The following is a 16,253-nucleotide window of genomic DNA, read 5'->3' on the forward strand; positions in this document are numbered from 1 at the left end:
AAAATAAACCAATTGCATTATGATCAATGAAGCCTGCGATTTTAGTAAGTGACTTTTTTACAGTTTTACACAGTATATTTCTATCGATGTTTTTTCTTACTCTTTATCCAATATCTAATTTGTAAATACGTCTCTTCTAACCAACATTAAAAATTCGTGAAACTTATAGTCCCGATTGTTCAAGAAAAATAAACCAATTGCATTATGATCAATCAGGTCTACGATCCTAGTAAGTGACTTCTTTTCAGTTCTATACAGTATATTTCTATTAATATTTTCTGTTGTTCTTTATACTAAATCCAATTTGTAGATATGTCTCTATTAACAAACATCAAAAATTCGTGCAACCTATAGTCCTAATTGTTTAATAAAAATAAACCAATTACCCTATCATCAATTAGACCTACGATTCTAGCAAGTGACTTCTTCTCAGTTCTACACGATATATTTCTATCGATGTTTCTTCTCACTCTATATACAATATTCAATTTATAGATGTGTCACTTTCAACCGACATAAAAAATTCGTGCAACCTATAGTTTCGATAGTTTAAGAAAAATAAATGTATTACATTATTACCAATCTTAACAACTACTACAATCTTAACAAGTGACTTCTTCTTAGTTCAAAGCAGTATATTTCTATTCATGTATTTTTTTACTCTTTATCCAATATCCAAATTATAAATGTGTCTCTTTCAACCAGATTAAAAATTCGTTTAACCTATAGTCTCGACTTAAAGAAAAAATAAACCATTTGCATTATAGTATATGAGGCCTGCGATCATAGCAAGTAACTTCTTCTCAGTTCTACACGATATATTTCTATCGACGTTTTTTCTTGCTCGTTTTTAAAATATCCAATTTATAGATGTATCACTTTCAACCGACATAAAAAATTCATGCAACCTATAGTCTTGATTGTTTAAAAAAAATAAACCAATTAGACTGTGGTTAATCAAGCCTACGATTTTAACAAGTGACTACTTTCTATTTTAACATAGTATATTTCCACCGATGTTTTCTTTTACTTTTTATCCAATATCCAATTTATAAACAGCTCTTCCAACTAGGATAAAAAATTCGTCCAATCTATAGTCTTGATCGTTAAAAAAAAGGACACTAAACTAATTACATTATGATCAATCAGGTCTACGAATTCTACGATCCTAGCAAAGTGACTTCTTTCCAATTCTACACAGTATATTGCAATTAACCCTTTGCACTCGATAGGTGAGCCTCAGTCACCATTGAATCGGATTCTAAAAATCGATGTTAATTAATATAACAAATTTAAAATTTCCCAACGCTGCTTGGAAGTAAAATAATTCTCCGTCTTAATTTCTCAACGACTTCTTATTCACCGTTTCAAAAACATCGTCGACTTCATGGCAAAAAACCTTCAAATAACTATTCTTTCATAAAAATCGTCGAGTGCAAATGGTTAATCATTTTTCTCTTTATCCAATACCGAATTTATAGATACGACATTCCCAACGAGCAGCGAAAATTCGTGTAATCTGTCCACATAATTTCCGGAGAAATGATGGAGCAGTTACAGTGGATCCAGAGTGAGACCTACATTCCTCGAAATTCCCGAGCGTAGAGTCACACCGTAATAAACCAGCCGTGATACATACACAAAACGTACATCTTCATTAATCTGCCAAAGCCAAAGCTGACCCACCCTTCTTCTCTGTTCGCAGATACCCCGACGAGTAGCACGCAACGTCAACAGACCACCACGGAATTATTAACGACCCTTCGACAAACGTCCACGTCAACCAGGATCCCGTCGACCTTGCCACCAGCGTCATCGACCAGCTGGAAGACGTTGGCTAGCACTCCTAGCGAGATGACGAAGACGTCGAATCCTGGGACGAGGAAAACGAAGCCACGGGTAACCTTGAAGCTGATGGAGAACGAGACGATGCCGCAGATGTACATGAAAGCTGGCATAACGTCGTACAAGAAGGGCAACATCACTACCAGCGTGCTAGCTCACGGCCTGAGTCTTCAAGGGCTGATTTTCAAGACGCCAGAGGGCACGATAAAGCCTTGGTCCCAGAAGTGGTTCTTCACCGATCCCTCGTCCGAGTTCCAGTGGAAGGTACAGTCGTCACAGCAAGTAAGTTAACGAGTGATGGCTGCTTGCGATGGTACAGGGTGATTCGTGTAAATGGGTCGAGCTTCGCGTTCTTAATCTGTTAACTGGGCTGTCTTATTAGGCAGCGGCTTGCACCGGCAGGGAATTAGAAGCTTCTGGAGACAGAGAGAGTTTTGGTTAGGTCGATTTTGGGTCAAGTAAGTGGAATTATAATGCGATACTCTCACTGCTAGAGGACTTGAGCACGGTGCTGCCATCTGGACGCTGAGTAACTCGTTTTCACGATCTTCTTTTTATTCCACGCATATGGTGTTCTCTGAAAGAGTACAGCTTGCACGTTCTCGTGATATTTTTAGCTTCTTTCATCCAATTTCGTCTCGTGTCGATGTATTTTAATACGGTGTTATACTTTTCATGTGACATAACCTCTGAGTTTACTCATGACAGAATTATTTTGTATAAAATTATTATTGTTTGTGGATGAAATTGTATTAGGAAGATACTAGATGCTATAAACTATATTTAGAAATTGCAACAGCTAATTTTGCGAGTGCTAGGTTTTGAGATATTTAGGATTCAAAATGGCGGCTTAAGCGCCTCATTTATTCTTCAATGGCTGCTACGCTAATAACAGATCTCGAGAAGTTTGGCTTCGAAAATATCTCGAATTTGAAATAACTCGCTGACTATTATATTTACAACTGCAATTTTCTCACATAAATTTTCATATTATTTATTAGCTTCTTGGAATTTGGAATTTTGAAATTAAGTTACTCGTAATTCTTTCGTTCAAAACAACATTTCTAACAATCTGAAAATAATTACTGATAATTCTTCTTCTTTTCCTTTTTTAATATTTAGTAAAATTATTTCGAGCGAACAAAATTAATAATATTTAAGTCTTCTTTATGAAATGGTTAATATGTCTTTAGAAGTATAATTAATTAATCGATAAAGAAAAATATAGTGTTATATTCTACGTGCGAATAATTTCCTTAATATTATCTTCCATGCAAAATTTAGTTATTTATTACTCTTTTTGTTGCTAAACGAAGTATATTAAAGTTGCAGCAAAATTTATCGTATAATAGCTGGTCTTCGACACGCGAGTTTCCACTAACACGTATCTGTGGTTTCTTATCTTGTAAACTGTACGACCGAATACACTCTGCCTGCTCCAAATAGTTCAAAACTTTGCTGCTTCAGAATTCACAGGCATTGGGTGAATAGCAGACGATTGCGTCTAAAAACGGTATACATTCTGCGGCTTATTGTTGGTTTTCACATTGCTCTCTGCAAAAAGCCCTCGATTTTAGAGTTACTATTTACTGCAGAAACTATTTACAGCTTAAATTCTTTTATTTTATTTATTCATCTCGTATTATACGAATTCTTCTATCCATTACTTTCATTTCATTTCGCTTTGATATCAATTTCATCTTATTCGACCATTCCTACTATTTTATTAATTATATTAAAAAGAAAATTAAAATAGAAGCTTCAAAAGAGGAAATATATATATTAAAATATAATTATGAACACAATTTACTATAAATTTATTCTAAATATACAACATAAATATTTTCGTTACTTTTGGAATAAAAATCATCAAAGTTATAGTAATAATTAATTTAAAAATGCGAAAGGCAGTCGTCATTTTACAATAATAAACAGAGTTATCAAATTCATAGCACTTCGTTTAAAAATGCAATATATTTCACCTCAAGACACTTCACACGAATCCCATTCTGCCATATCATTTCGAAAGAGAAACACTCTAACCTTCTCAGACTTTAAACAAAACACTTTCAGCCAACCGTGGCACACGTGTATCAAAGAATTACCACTGGAAATTCAACCAGCTGCCATCAAATTCCTCTCGGAATCGTCAGAAAAATAACAAAATAGAAAATGGAATCGAGGATCTCTTTTCTCGATTGTATCTCTCCACCTTTCGAGCTGTATCATCGCGCGTACTCGACGCGAGAAATTTTTCGCGACGATTCAAAAGGATTATAAAAATTTCGTCAATCCAGAAACCCGGTGGTTTAAAAGCGTCAAGCGTATCTGTTACACGACGGGCGGCAAAACACGAATGGAAAGAAATGAACAACATTCCCTCCGTCGATTCCTTTAAAAATTCATCCGCCAGTGAATACGGGAGTGACCCAAATCATACACGCCTCCTCCTAAAATATTAAAAGCTTCGTTCTTCGAGCGCATTATACATTAAAGCAGCAATTAAGATAAAGCTGCACACTCGCAGCCGGTCTAGCACGCGAATTTTCCTCGATCCTCGGAGAAACGGTTTTATTTCGTACTCACACGCTGGAAAATCAGCAATAAGAGATTAAGCCATTTCCATAATTACTCGCATAACATCCCATCAACCGGTGATTTGGCCAACAATCCGGAAACTCGGTTGGCCATCTCCGATTTATCGTTTCGAAACCTCGATTCTCCCACGAGGACCAACCGTACGACCTTGGCGATAGCTCGAAGGATCTTCCGAAAGGTTAATCTGTATTCTGCATAAATATCGATCCCGTTGCAGCAAAGACATCGGAACCATAGCACAGGTTGTGCGATCGATAGCGAGCGTACGTCGGTGAATCTAAAAGCAGTCCGGGGTATAGGACTCCTCTTATTTTTCTCCCGCGGTTTCTCGCTAGGCCGCCATTATCCATCCCTCTTTCTGGCCACGAGACGCGGAGAAAGAGCCGCGTAATCGTTTCTTCAGAGACTATTTTGCCCCGTGTTCCACCCGTCTTGCCATTCATTCTCCCAGCCAGGGCTGTTATATTTTATCTCTTAATTTCTTAGCCACCGAGCAACGAGTGTAGACCGTGGCACAGATTATTCGAACGGAACCCTTTGTTTCTGTGGTTTATTAAAAAGAAAAAGAAAGAGGAAGGAAGGGTGAAATGGAAATAAAGGGACGAAGGGAAGAACAGACGATAGTGTGCGGAAATCCGCGGTGGAAATTCGTGACAACACGTTCGCTCGTTTTGTTCGAATATGTTCCAACGATGTTCGAATAATTAAAGCCACGCATGCAAACCGGTGTAAATTGTTTAGCCAGGCTGCAAACGCTGCTCGGTATTAGTTATTGATAAAACGTTTCGCGCCCTGCCATGGTTCTCTACTCGATATTAAGGGAATCGTTGATAAACCGAAAGTAAATTTCTATTAAACGAGTCAGTTGCCTGCGAACGGAAATTTTCAAGAAGTTTTATTGGACAGAGCGTAAACGCGCTTTGATAATGCTAATTTTTTAGTCCATATTATGCGAATTGATAAGCTGAAGGTAAATTTGCTTGTGGATGGAAATTTTGAAGAATTTTAGGAGGTTCAGTGTACTTGATATGGTGATTTGTCTTCTAGTCGTTGATCTTGGAAAATTACTTTCGTTGCAGATGTGTGAGAGAAGTAATAGAGTTTCACTGGTATTACATTTTTATACAGATAGTGTTCAGGAAGAATGATGGGATTTAAAAACTTTCACAATATTAACATATTTTGTTATATCAGGTTTTTATAGTGTAATAATATTTACATGGTAAAATTGGTATTAATAAATGTTAAATTATATTCATTTTGTTGAAGGTATTGATAAAAATAGGTGGAAATAAATAACTTATAATATCATTTGAAGAGGAATATTTCTTTTAGAAGCATTTTATTGTGAAAATGTAACATAAAATATTTTTATAATATTTCTAATACTTTTTCCGAATCTTCTTAGTCGAAATAAAAATTGTAGAAATACTTGTTAAAGGAGATAAATTAAACGTGGATAATCGAGTTGCAAAATTCATCGAACGATATAATCAATATTCTCTGAAATTGGATATGACTGATCAAGGATGCGAGGATACAAATCTCTCAAATGACATCTAATTATTAACACGCGAATAATTAAATATACCTCTCGCAACGTTGCAAAAAAAAAAAAAAGTGGGAAGAAAATTGATTCTCCGAATTCGTACAATCACGCGTTAATTCCCCGATAAGCTCGGAAAATATTCATTAACCCGTTATCATTCGCGCATGAATTACCGTACACAACAAAATATTTAAAACTTATATCTCTTCCGCCGAATTGATCGGCCAAGCTTCGAATAATTACCTGTTCGATCGGCTCGGCAAAGAATATCCGAATAAACCCAATTTGAATTTTATCATCGGCCATTATACCACCTGGACGGCCATTATCGTCTCACCGGTGTTCTCAAATCGTCGGACGCTTAAGCGGATTTCCCGAGATGCAACAGACGATCGCCTTATGCAACTTTCATAAATTGCGCCAGACGCGGTTCACGCAGTGATAACGCGCCCCTGTTTATCGCAGCTTCCGGTTGAGGTAACGCAGACAAAGAAGCAGATCAGCTGTGCGCAAAATGAGACGGTTCGTTTGCTCGACGACAAGGGGCGAAATATTATACGACGTTCGTTCGTTCTTCAAAGCCACGCGAGCCGAGGAAATTATATAATGCCTGGTAATTATCGACGATCCAGACAGTCGGAATGACTCTGATGGATAAATCGTTTTTCTTTCCCACGATTTACGTAAACTGACTTTCACGCAGTCGATCATACGGGAATTTTCATTCCCTGCCAGTGTTTTCTTTTATAATGGGATTCGAGTTATGCAGATCAGCTACAATTCGAGGTTACGCGATCGGCCTGGTGTATTGAAATGTTTTCACAAGTATCGTGATTTCATCGCGTAAGTTAAACTCGAGAATAATAAAATACAGTCTGGTTTATCGGTTAAATTAATCGACATAGTATTATGATTTTAGAGCAATGCTTGAGAGTAGAAAATGTTAGAATATTACGTTTCAAAACTTCTATTTAATTTTATCAAGTAATTTAATTACTTCGTTTATCATTATTTGTTAACATAGCTATATCAAAAATCAAATTAGTTAATTATAACACTATTGGACAAATAAAATTTAAAATTAAGAAAAAAAGTAACGTTACAAAATTATGCTTTTGATTTTTCATGTACATTGTATTGTTTATATTTAATGAAAGAAATTTTATTTATTCTATTCTTATGCAAGATATTTCATTTTTTACGTTATTTCTGATAAAAATAGTTGATTGTACAATCATTAACAATAGTCACGAAAATTCTTCAACAACAGAATATTAAAAAACATGCATATGACTTTAAAATATTCTGTATTCTCATAGCTGAAAAATTCACAAGAAAAAAAAGAAAAACAAAAAAGGGAGGAGATTATATATAAATATATTGATAAAGTAAATATAAATATATCCAAACATCCATGGTCTTGTTTATCTTTCTCGAATACAGTGCAACGCTAATGACATTAAATTTCAATATCCTGATGTGGGAAGATTTTCGTGATTACACACAGTGTGCGACGAAAAACGAATCTCGAAGGGGAACGACATTCAATTTCGCAGATTAAATTAAATTACATTCTATGGGAAATGTGTCTCCTTAAAGGGGACGTGGACGTTATTTAAACAGAAGATTAACCTGCATGTCGAGCGTTAGTCGAGAACCCCGGAATCAGAATTTCAAACACGTTATCCTCGCAGCTCTTCAGAGACGAAGATGTTCTATAGGGACAGACGGAATCGGTGTTCGATTTCAATGGAAATTCCATTCGATATCGATTCGGACGGATAATTTATGTTAAGAATACTTTAAGGTGAATAACAAACGGACGACGGTCCAGGTTAAATTATGTCCCGGCAGGGGGAAGCACTTCTGCTAGAATTGGGATAACCTATTCGCCGTCGAAGCGCGATGTCTTAACTACTGACACAGATTTTACCTTCAAACGGATGAATAATGGTAATTACGTGCACACTTACCTTGAATTATGTGTGAATTTGACGTTTCGTTGAATAATTATAGTCGATTTATTTTAATCTAATCGGACTTGTTCATCTAGGGAATTTTATTCTCCCTAGAATCCCTTTAGATTCTTGATATTTCTTCTTCTTCTTGATATTTTGTACGATTTTTTGTGAACATTATTGTTATACGTTTTTTCTCTTTATATTTAAAACAAGAAAATTTTGAATGAAATTATTAATGACTGAATTAATATTTCGTTTACACGAAATTTTTATCTATTGATTTAAATTGTAATGTTTTCTTGCAAGGAAGATTTTATTGTTGTTAGGTAACGTTATAAAATATTAAATTGATAAAAATTGGATGGGATATAAATTTTTATTTAAGTGTAATTTTATTCTTCCTAGAATTCTTCTGGTAGACTGTTAGCTATATATAGTTTCTTGATATTTTGTACGATATTTTGTGAACATTATTGTTATACGCTCTTTCTCTTTATATTTAAAACAAGAAAATTTTGAATGAAATTATTAACGACTGAATTAATATTTCGTTTACACGAAATTCTTATCTATTGATTTAAATTAATGTTTAATAATGTTTTTTTATAAGGAAGATTTTATTGTTGTTAGTTAACGTCATAAAATATTAGGTTGATAAAAATTGGATGAGATATAAATTTTTATTTACGTGTAATTTTACTCTTCCTAGAATTCTTCTGGTAGACTATTAGATATATATAGTTTCTTGATATTTTGTACGATTTTTTGTGAGCTCTTTCTCTTTATATTTAAAACAAGAAAATTTTGAATGAAATTATTAACGACTGAATTAATATTTCGTTTACACGAAATTTTTATCTATTAATTTAAATTGTAATGTTTTTTTATAAGGAAGATTTTATTGTTGTTAGTTAACGTTATAAAATATTACGTTGATAAAAATTGGATGAGATATAAATTCTTATTTAAGTATTAAGTATTGTTTTTAGTTAACGTTATAAAATATTAAATTGATAAAAATTGGATGAGATATAAATTTTTAATTAAGTATTTAGTTATTCGATAACGAGTATGTAAACGAATAACGTTAACATGAAAAGCTTTAAGAAATAACGAAATTCTTCTGAATGAAGATTCAATGAACGAAAATAATCCACGAGATGAGGACGCTAATAATGAACTGTTATGCTCGTTTCGATCAATATTCATGTGATCTGGCTGCTTGGAGACTGTTCCTATTCTTTGCTGACATGTACCAATTTCATATCGTACTATAAAGGAGTGCAAATTAATAAGTTCATCGATATAATTCTTTTTATAGAGAACAATCATTAATTCAGTCTGACAAAAATGTTTACAAAAAAAAAAATTATCACTTTATTTTACATAAATAATTTAAATATAATAATTTCCCGAAATTTATTAACTTTAAAATAAAATAAATTTATTAAATTTATTATTCTGTCCCGAAATTTAATAAATGATAATATTACCCAAAATTTATCAAATATTCTACATACATATGTGTCGTTAATAAAAAATTCGAATATTTTCGAACCGAATTAAAATTTGTAACAATATATTTACCATATTACTTTGCATATTTTAATTTACATTGTTTACTAAAATCCGTAATATTGGTAATTCGAGTAGCATCTGTATTTTAATACGGGAACCTCATATTTAACAACATTAATATTACAACAAATACTACACTCGATAATTGAATTGAAATTTTGATAAATTAATGCAATGGTCGAAATTATATTACATCGAATAATTTAAGTTATGCAATAATAAATAGGTCAAATTATATCGTAGTAAATAAACAAATTTGTTAAAATTGTTATGATTAATAGACAAAGCGATGATATATTACAAGAAGTAGGTACAAAAACGATAATTCATTTGGTCAGTAAAAATCACCTCATTGCCAATTATATAAAATATTTTGCCTATGAACGATAGTCACGTGAGTTCGTCATTTTCTAAAGATTCATAGTAAGAAACTGGCTGTACTTGATTGATTTGAAACATTAGCATAATATTAGCTTCAGTACGTGTAAGATGGCCGTCTCATATAATGAGTCACCCCGAGGTATCACGTGACAAATCCTTTGGGTGACGTGCACGGAAATTTCGTGTGCTGCTTACAAATGATCCTATAAGTCTTGCACCGATGAATCGTTATTATATTTGAAGTAACATCGAACGAAAATAACGAAAACGATAGTTATATGACAACATTGATATCGCACAAACGTGGCATGAAAATTCTGACGCTTAAAATATATTGTAAAATTTTTAAACTCGTTTTTCATTAATTCAATTTCAAATTAATTCCAACAATATTCTTTTCTTAATAATTAATTTAAAAAATAATTTCATTAAAAATTGTTCCACTTTTTTTACAAAAATATGATCTAGAAAGGAGTTTTTTTGGAAATTTTATTCATTATTGAAAATTGAATTAGCAAAACTAAAACTAAAAATAAATTGATAATAAAGTTGAACTAATTTCAAAAGTATTAGCTTTGAAAACTAATTTTGTAGAAATAATTTGTACATTTTTTGGTTTCTTTTCTTCAATGTATATTGAAAGGAAACTTTTCAGGAAAGTTGTCTATATTTGGTTATTTAATATAGAAATATAATATTCGTTTCAGGATGACCTAATATAACTTATGAAATTGCCATGGAATATTAGGTTATTAATCGAAATTTTGCTTCACGACAACTTCCCAAGCATAGAATGTTTATTGGGAAGTTGTCCATTTAATAGACACGGGGTTTAAAACCATTATCATACAGAGTTAGTTAACTGGGTCAAAATTTCCGATATTGAGTTTTGTGTCATTACGACGGATAAATTCACGCCAAGTCACGAAAGTATTTAAATAAGGATCGTTCGTAACATGTGCATCCATTTTTCAGAGATTTCGCGTTTATTAAACTCAGTAATCTCCATTAACAAATTTTAATATTCGCGTACTCTCCAAATTTTAAGTAATATTTTCTGAAATATGTAAAATAGTCGTATTATATTTCACACAACCAATAATTTTCTACTTTATACCCAAAATATTTTGATTACAAAAATATAACTATTCTTAATTAATATCGGTATTATGAATTAAAATTCAGAACATTATTTACGAGCTCATTAATCAATAATTAGTATAATCAGTATATTTATTACTAAACATAGTGAATAAAAGAAATACAGTTTGAAATATTTTGATAAAAAATATTGAAAATGTTACATCTATAATATAATTAATTATATATTTTCATTTATATTTTATAATTTACATTTTATGAAATGTTTCAATTTTTTTAAATTATTTAAGTCATTCTTTAATTACTGTATTAAATATTTTAGAAAATGTTGGTTAGAAATTTTATGAAAAGAATTATGATATTAAATCGAATTAAGTAAGATATTATAGAATTATTTTTTGCAAAAATTAACACACGAGTCATGAATATATTTTTGTAAAATTTATTTTAAAGTATATTCTTTTAATTATTAAATATATATATAGTAGTACAGAAAATACTTCTATCTCATCTTTGCCCAAGTTTTCTACGTCAGGATTTACTTTCGAAAATAAACTCGTGAAGCAGGAAACGCCTTAAGTACTCTATATTTCCTATCATTTTATTTCAGGAACGCCTGGTGTGCTCTGGATTACAGAAAATATCTCTGCTTGATCTCTTTTATACCTTACACACATCTGTAACTTAGATTTCTTAGATCTGAAGATTCGCAGGTTATATACTCCAAGAAATTATCTGTATTTCAAACAAGATCTTAACCTAATACCTTCATTGATCAGTATTATTAATATATAATCTAATATATAGATGATATTTAAAAATGATCATTAGAAAATACTAAAGATAAAATAAAACAAATAATAATAACTTGCAAATTGTCATATACTTTTCATCGTCATAAATTAAATTAATTAAATTAAAATTAAAAATAGTTTTCATCATTCATCAATGCGTAAGATATTATCTTTTCATTGCACAATATTTATAATTTGGATATATACAATTTTGGTCAGTAAATATGTCAACATACACAATAATTACCAAAGCAATTAACGACTTCATTATGCTACAAGGTAGAACCAAATAAATACCGAAATTGCGAGGAAACAAATTGAAATTGTACTTCCATTTATTTATTATCGATCCATTATAAATATATTCGGAAAGAAGCTTGTACGCGACATGTTAAATCCTGTTCCTGTAAAATCTGTACCATGTTAACCAGCTAACACTGTTTCACGATATATTTCATGAAATACTCGTGATATCGTGGGAACAGGAATTTGGTGTGAATGTTTATTGCAAGAGTTAGGGTGTGAAAAGAGGGTGCATGATCACCCTATGATTTTTGGGGCTGTCTGTGCAGACTGATTGGATCGCGTGAAAGGGAGGTTGAATATGGCTTTTGATATATAGGGTGCTACAGAAACAAATTTACCAAATATTCAATGAATACACACTATGAACCTGATATTATTAACATCGAAATCTACATTTGAAAGATTGCATATTATAAATTCGATCAAATTCCGAATTTAACATATCGAATATAAATGAAAAAATTAATTTAGAATCACATTGCTTGAACATCCTATGATAAAACGATATTTGTTATTAATATTAAAAGAAAGTACATAAATTAAATATTTTTAACATTTTCATATTCTTTTTCAAAAAATTAATTTTAGAATCTACTTACACGTTTCAACATTTATTTACATTTCATAGTATAATATATACTGTTAGTTTACAAGTTCTTTTAGTTCTTTTTCTTAAACACCCTATATATTATCAATAATACCTAAAACGTATTTTCAATTATATCTCGTTAAAAAGTATATTTAAAGGCAGGTTCACTTTCCTAGAACCATACGAAAAATTCCCACGATATACGGAGTATAGCATTCGATATTGCTATCTTGATTTATGTCACTGTCGTTATCTGTATCGATAAAGGAAAAGAAAATAAGGAAATCGTGGCCCAAAACAGGTTTATCACAAATCAAGGTAGCAATATCGCTGAAAAACACCGCACACTCCGAACCAATATCGATACCAGACAGACTAAAGAAGAAATGGCATCACGTTGCTCCACAGGGTTTAAACCAGATGCCAATAAGGATTTACATAGTCCTGGCAGTGTTCGCGGCGCTGGCAAGCGTCAGCATCTCCCTGCTGCTGTACGTGCAACGAAAGGCCACGAGACGCCAGCGTCAGAGCGTCGAGGAACCGGAAGTCGAGGGCCACGAGGAAGACAAATCGACCCTGCTGGGCGCCGAGAGCCAGGAAACCGAGGAGAAAGAGTAATCGTGATTCCGCCACGGGAGAGCCACGTAGCTCGTAAGACTCGCATATTTTTACAACACAGTAACGTCAGTGTAGACCTAGGTACCTCGCGTGAAACACCGAACGGACGATCATGGGGACTTTGGGAATAAAGTAACGTCGAGTACTGGAGGCTTCGTTTCAAGAAATTCACCAGTAATCACCGTTCTTTTCGTCTTCTTGCTCTTTTTGTTTTTAGTTACGTAGTTATCGTCGTTCTCGACGAATAGACCTAACTTTTATTTGTGGTTTAAACAAGACGCAGTCTCTTTAAAATTTTAGTTCCAGACGCTGAAAATTGTTTGTTGTTCGAGACGAGTGATAATTACTGTCAGGATGTTTCATGAGATATCGCTGTTTTAATCCAGTTGCATCATTAAACGGAATAATCAGCACTCGATAATTAACTATTTGAAATTTATTTACCGTGCAGCTATCTATAAAAATAAATATTTTAGTTCTAGACGCTGAAAATTGTTTGTCGTTCGAGACGAGTGATAATTACTGTCAGGATATTTCATGAGATATCGCTGTTTTAATCCATTTGCATCATTAAACGGAATAATCAGCACCCGATAATTAACTATTTGAAATTTATTTACCGTGCAGCTATCTATAAAAATAAATATTTTAGTTCTAGACGCTGAAAATTGTTTGTTGTTCGAGACGAGTGATAATTACTGTCAGGATGTTTCACGGAATATCGCTGTTTTAATCCGTTTGCATCATTAAGCTCAATAATCCGCACCTGATAATTAACTATTCGAAATTTATTTACCGTGCAGCTATCTATAAAAATAAACATTTACGTTATAACGTCGTATAAAATGATTTTACTTTGGAATACGTATAATTTTTGGATTAAATATAAAGAAGACTTTATTTCTTACGCTTAGTTACTTTCTTTAGAGCGAAGATGCAAATGGGTTAAGTTGTCGCATCTTTAACAGATTGGTGAGAAGATATGGCTGATGGAGGTATGTCTATTATTTGTCTATTCAGAAGATGGATAGGTAGAAGGATGGAAGTCTGACTGGTTATGGTAGAATTACATTTCCTGGTAGAATCACAAAGATATGGGAGACGGATTTTTATTACCGGTTGCAATGTTACATACGGAATTTGGAATTGAGAAGGGAAGAGATATTGTAGATTGGAAAGGAAGGAGATAGAGAGATAACGTATTGGATAGACAAAGGATCAGTGTTAATAAATAATGATAGAGAGAGAGGTTTATGATTCTCTTGGTGGTTGGTTCGAATAATATAGAGAGGGATGGACTTGATGTCATCGATAAAGAGATGCAAAGATTTCTTCAGTTTCTAACTACAAATATTTTATAATAAATAGTGAAATAGAAATAGAATTACTAATTTCGTTCAATTTCACTCTATCGTTAACTTATTATACTTATCATTAAAACTGCCGAACGAATTGAAACGATTGGTTTCATATTTTTATAAAAGCAGCTGCTCTCGACAAAATTAAAATTAAAATAAAACATATAATTTGAATCGTCATTTTATAATAATTTTATAATTGTACTTTACGAAACTACAATATCGAATTAAATTTTATTATACAAAATGTAAATATTTATATTTATTTTTATGCTAACGTTTTAATTGTTATCAGCTTTGTATTCCATATTTAATATGAGTTACAGATCGGTAATTTTGTCATTTCGTGACTCCTTTAGGAATATTCAAAGGCAGAACTCTTTGTAACTAGACATTGTATGATATTTATTAACATTCATGCTACTTGTATTATTAAAATATCGTAAATTACCGTTTTAAAAGATTGAAAATTCGTACGTTTGGATTTTATTGGTTTTAAAACCTCGCTACGTCACTCGAACCAACCATAAGCTTAGTGCCTATCATCTTCACATTTGACTGATTTAATGACTCCATTGTATCACTTAAACCAACCATAACTTCTACTGCAGTGCTAGTAAACGACGCAAAGATCCTTAAACTAGACATCTAGGAAGATAATCATCTCATCGACTACGGTATTTTCACCACACCATTATAATAACGACAGACAATTATTTTTAATCATTCTTCTATTGATCTAAACGAATCTTCTAATAATTTGATTAATTACAAAGTAAATTCTCTGTTCTACCTAATAATATCTCTCATTGTATATCAGTGGTGTCATTTTCTACTTCGAATATTTGCGACAATCAAAGCTTCAACAAAGAAACGATAAATTTCTCATACAGAAATTTATCGAAAATTTAAATAAATCTCCATTACAATTTTCTAAACGGTAAAAGAATCGCAATGAAAGCATTCTTATTAGAATACTTATCTTATTAGAAGAAACGAAGAAAATTATCTTTAGACAGGCGAAAACCTCTCAGTCATCTTTCCACCTGTCAAACCGAATTTCCGAAATATTTCAAATTTTCCAGCATAACGATTTCTCGCGTCTGTCTCTGTCGCAACAGACGATACGTCGAAAATTCGCGATACTCGCTGAAACACCCTAACAGCTCTCGTCCGATCCTATAATTCTGGTTTATCAGTTCGAGGAGTGAATTTCGAGCGACACTGCGTTTAATCATTCTAAGAGGCTGCTGTCAAGGTACTCGAACTCGGAGATCTCTCGTTTGTAATCTTCCAAAGATTTCATCGCAGTCGAAAGCTGATCTCTATTGGTCCCAATCTTCCGCGCGAAAGATGAGTCTGGATCACTTGGCTCGATGCATTAGATCCAGGTGAAGAAGCTCGTTTGCAGGATAGCCAGGTTCCGACTATTCGCTGGATCGAAGTTTCCAGAGAACGTTCTTCTTCGTTCAGGCAAGATTCAGACGTAATGTGCAAACGAACGAAGGGAATGACGCGGTTTTCGCGTGTTCCCAGGTCTGACTCATTGCTAGGCTGACGCGTCGAGGTCCGATT

The 16,253-nt window shown here is 32.8% G+C and overlaps 1 protein-coding gene across 1 annotated transcript; it reads left to right on the plus strand.

The window, feature by feature from the left end:
* The first annotated feature begins 1,542 nt into the window (after positions 1 to 1,542).
* LOC143221647 (uncharacterized) lies at positions 1,543 to 13,320 on the plus strand. The gene is made up of 3 exons (XM_076447032.1): positions 1,543 to 1,570; positions 1,706 to 2,127; positions 13,111 to 13,320. Exons 1-3 carry the CDS (start codon positions 1,543 to 1,545, stop codon positions 13,318 to 13,320), a joined length of 660 nt encoding a protein of 219 aa, XP_076303147.1.
* Positions 13,321 to 16,253: the final 2,933 nt, after the last annotated feature.

Source organism: Lasioglossum baleicum, unplaced genomic scaffold (assembly GCF_051020765.1).
Source record: "Lasioglossum baleicum unplaced genomic scaffold, iyLasBale1 scaffold2865, whole genome shotgun sequence".
NCBI classification, from domain to species: domain Eukaryota; kingdom Metazoa; phylum Arthropoda; class Insecta; order Hymenoptera; family Halictidae; genus Lasioglossum; species Lasioglossum baleicum.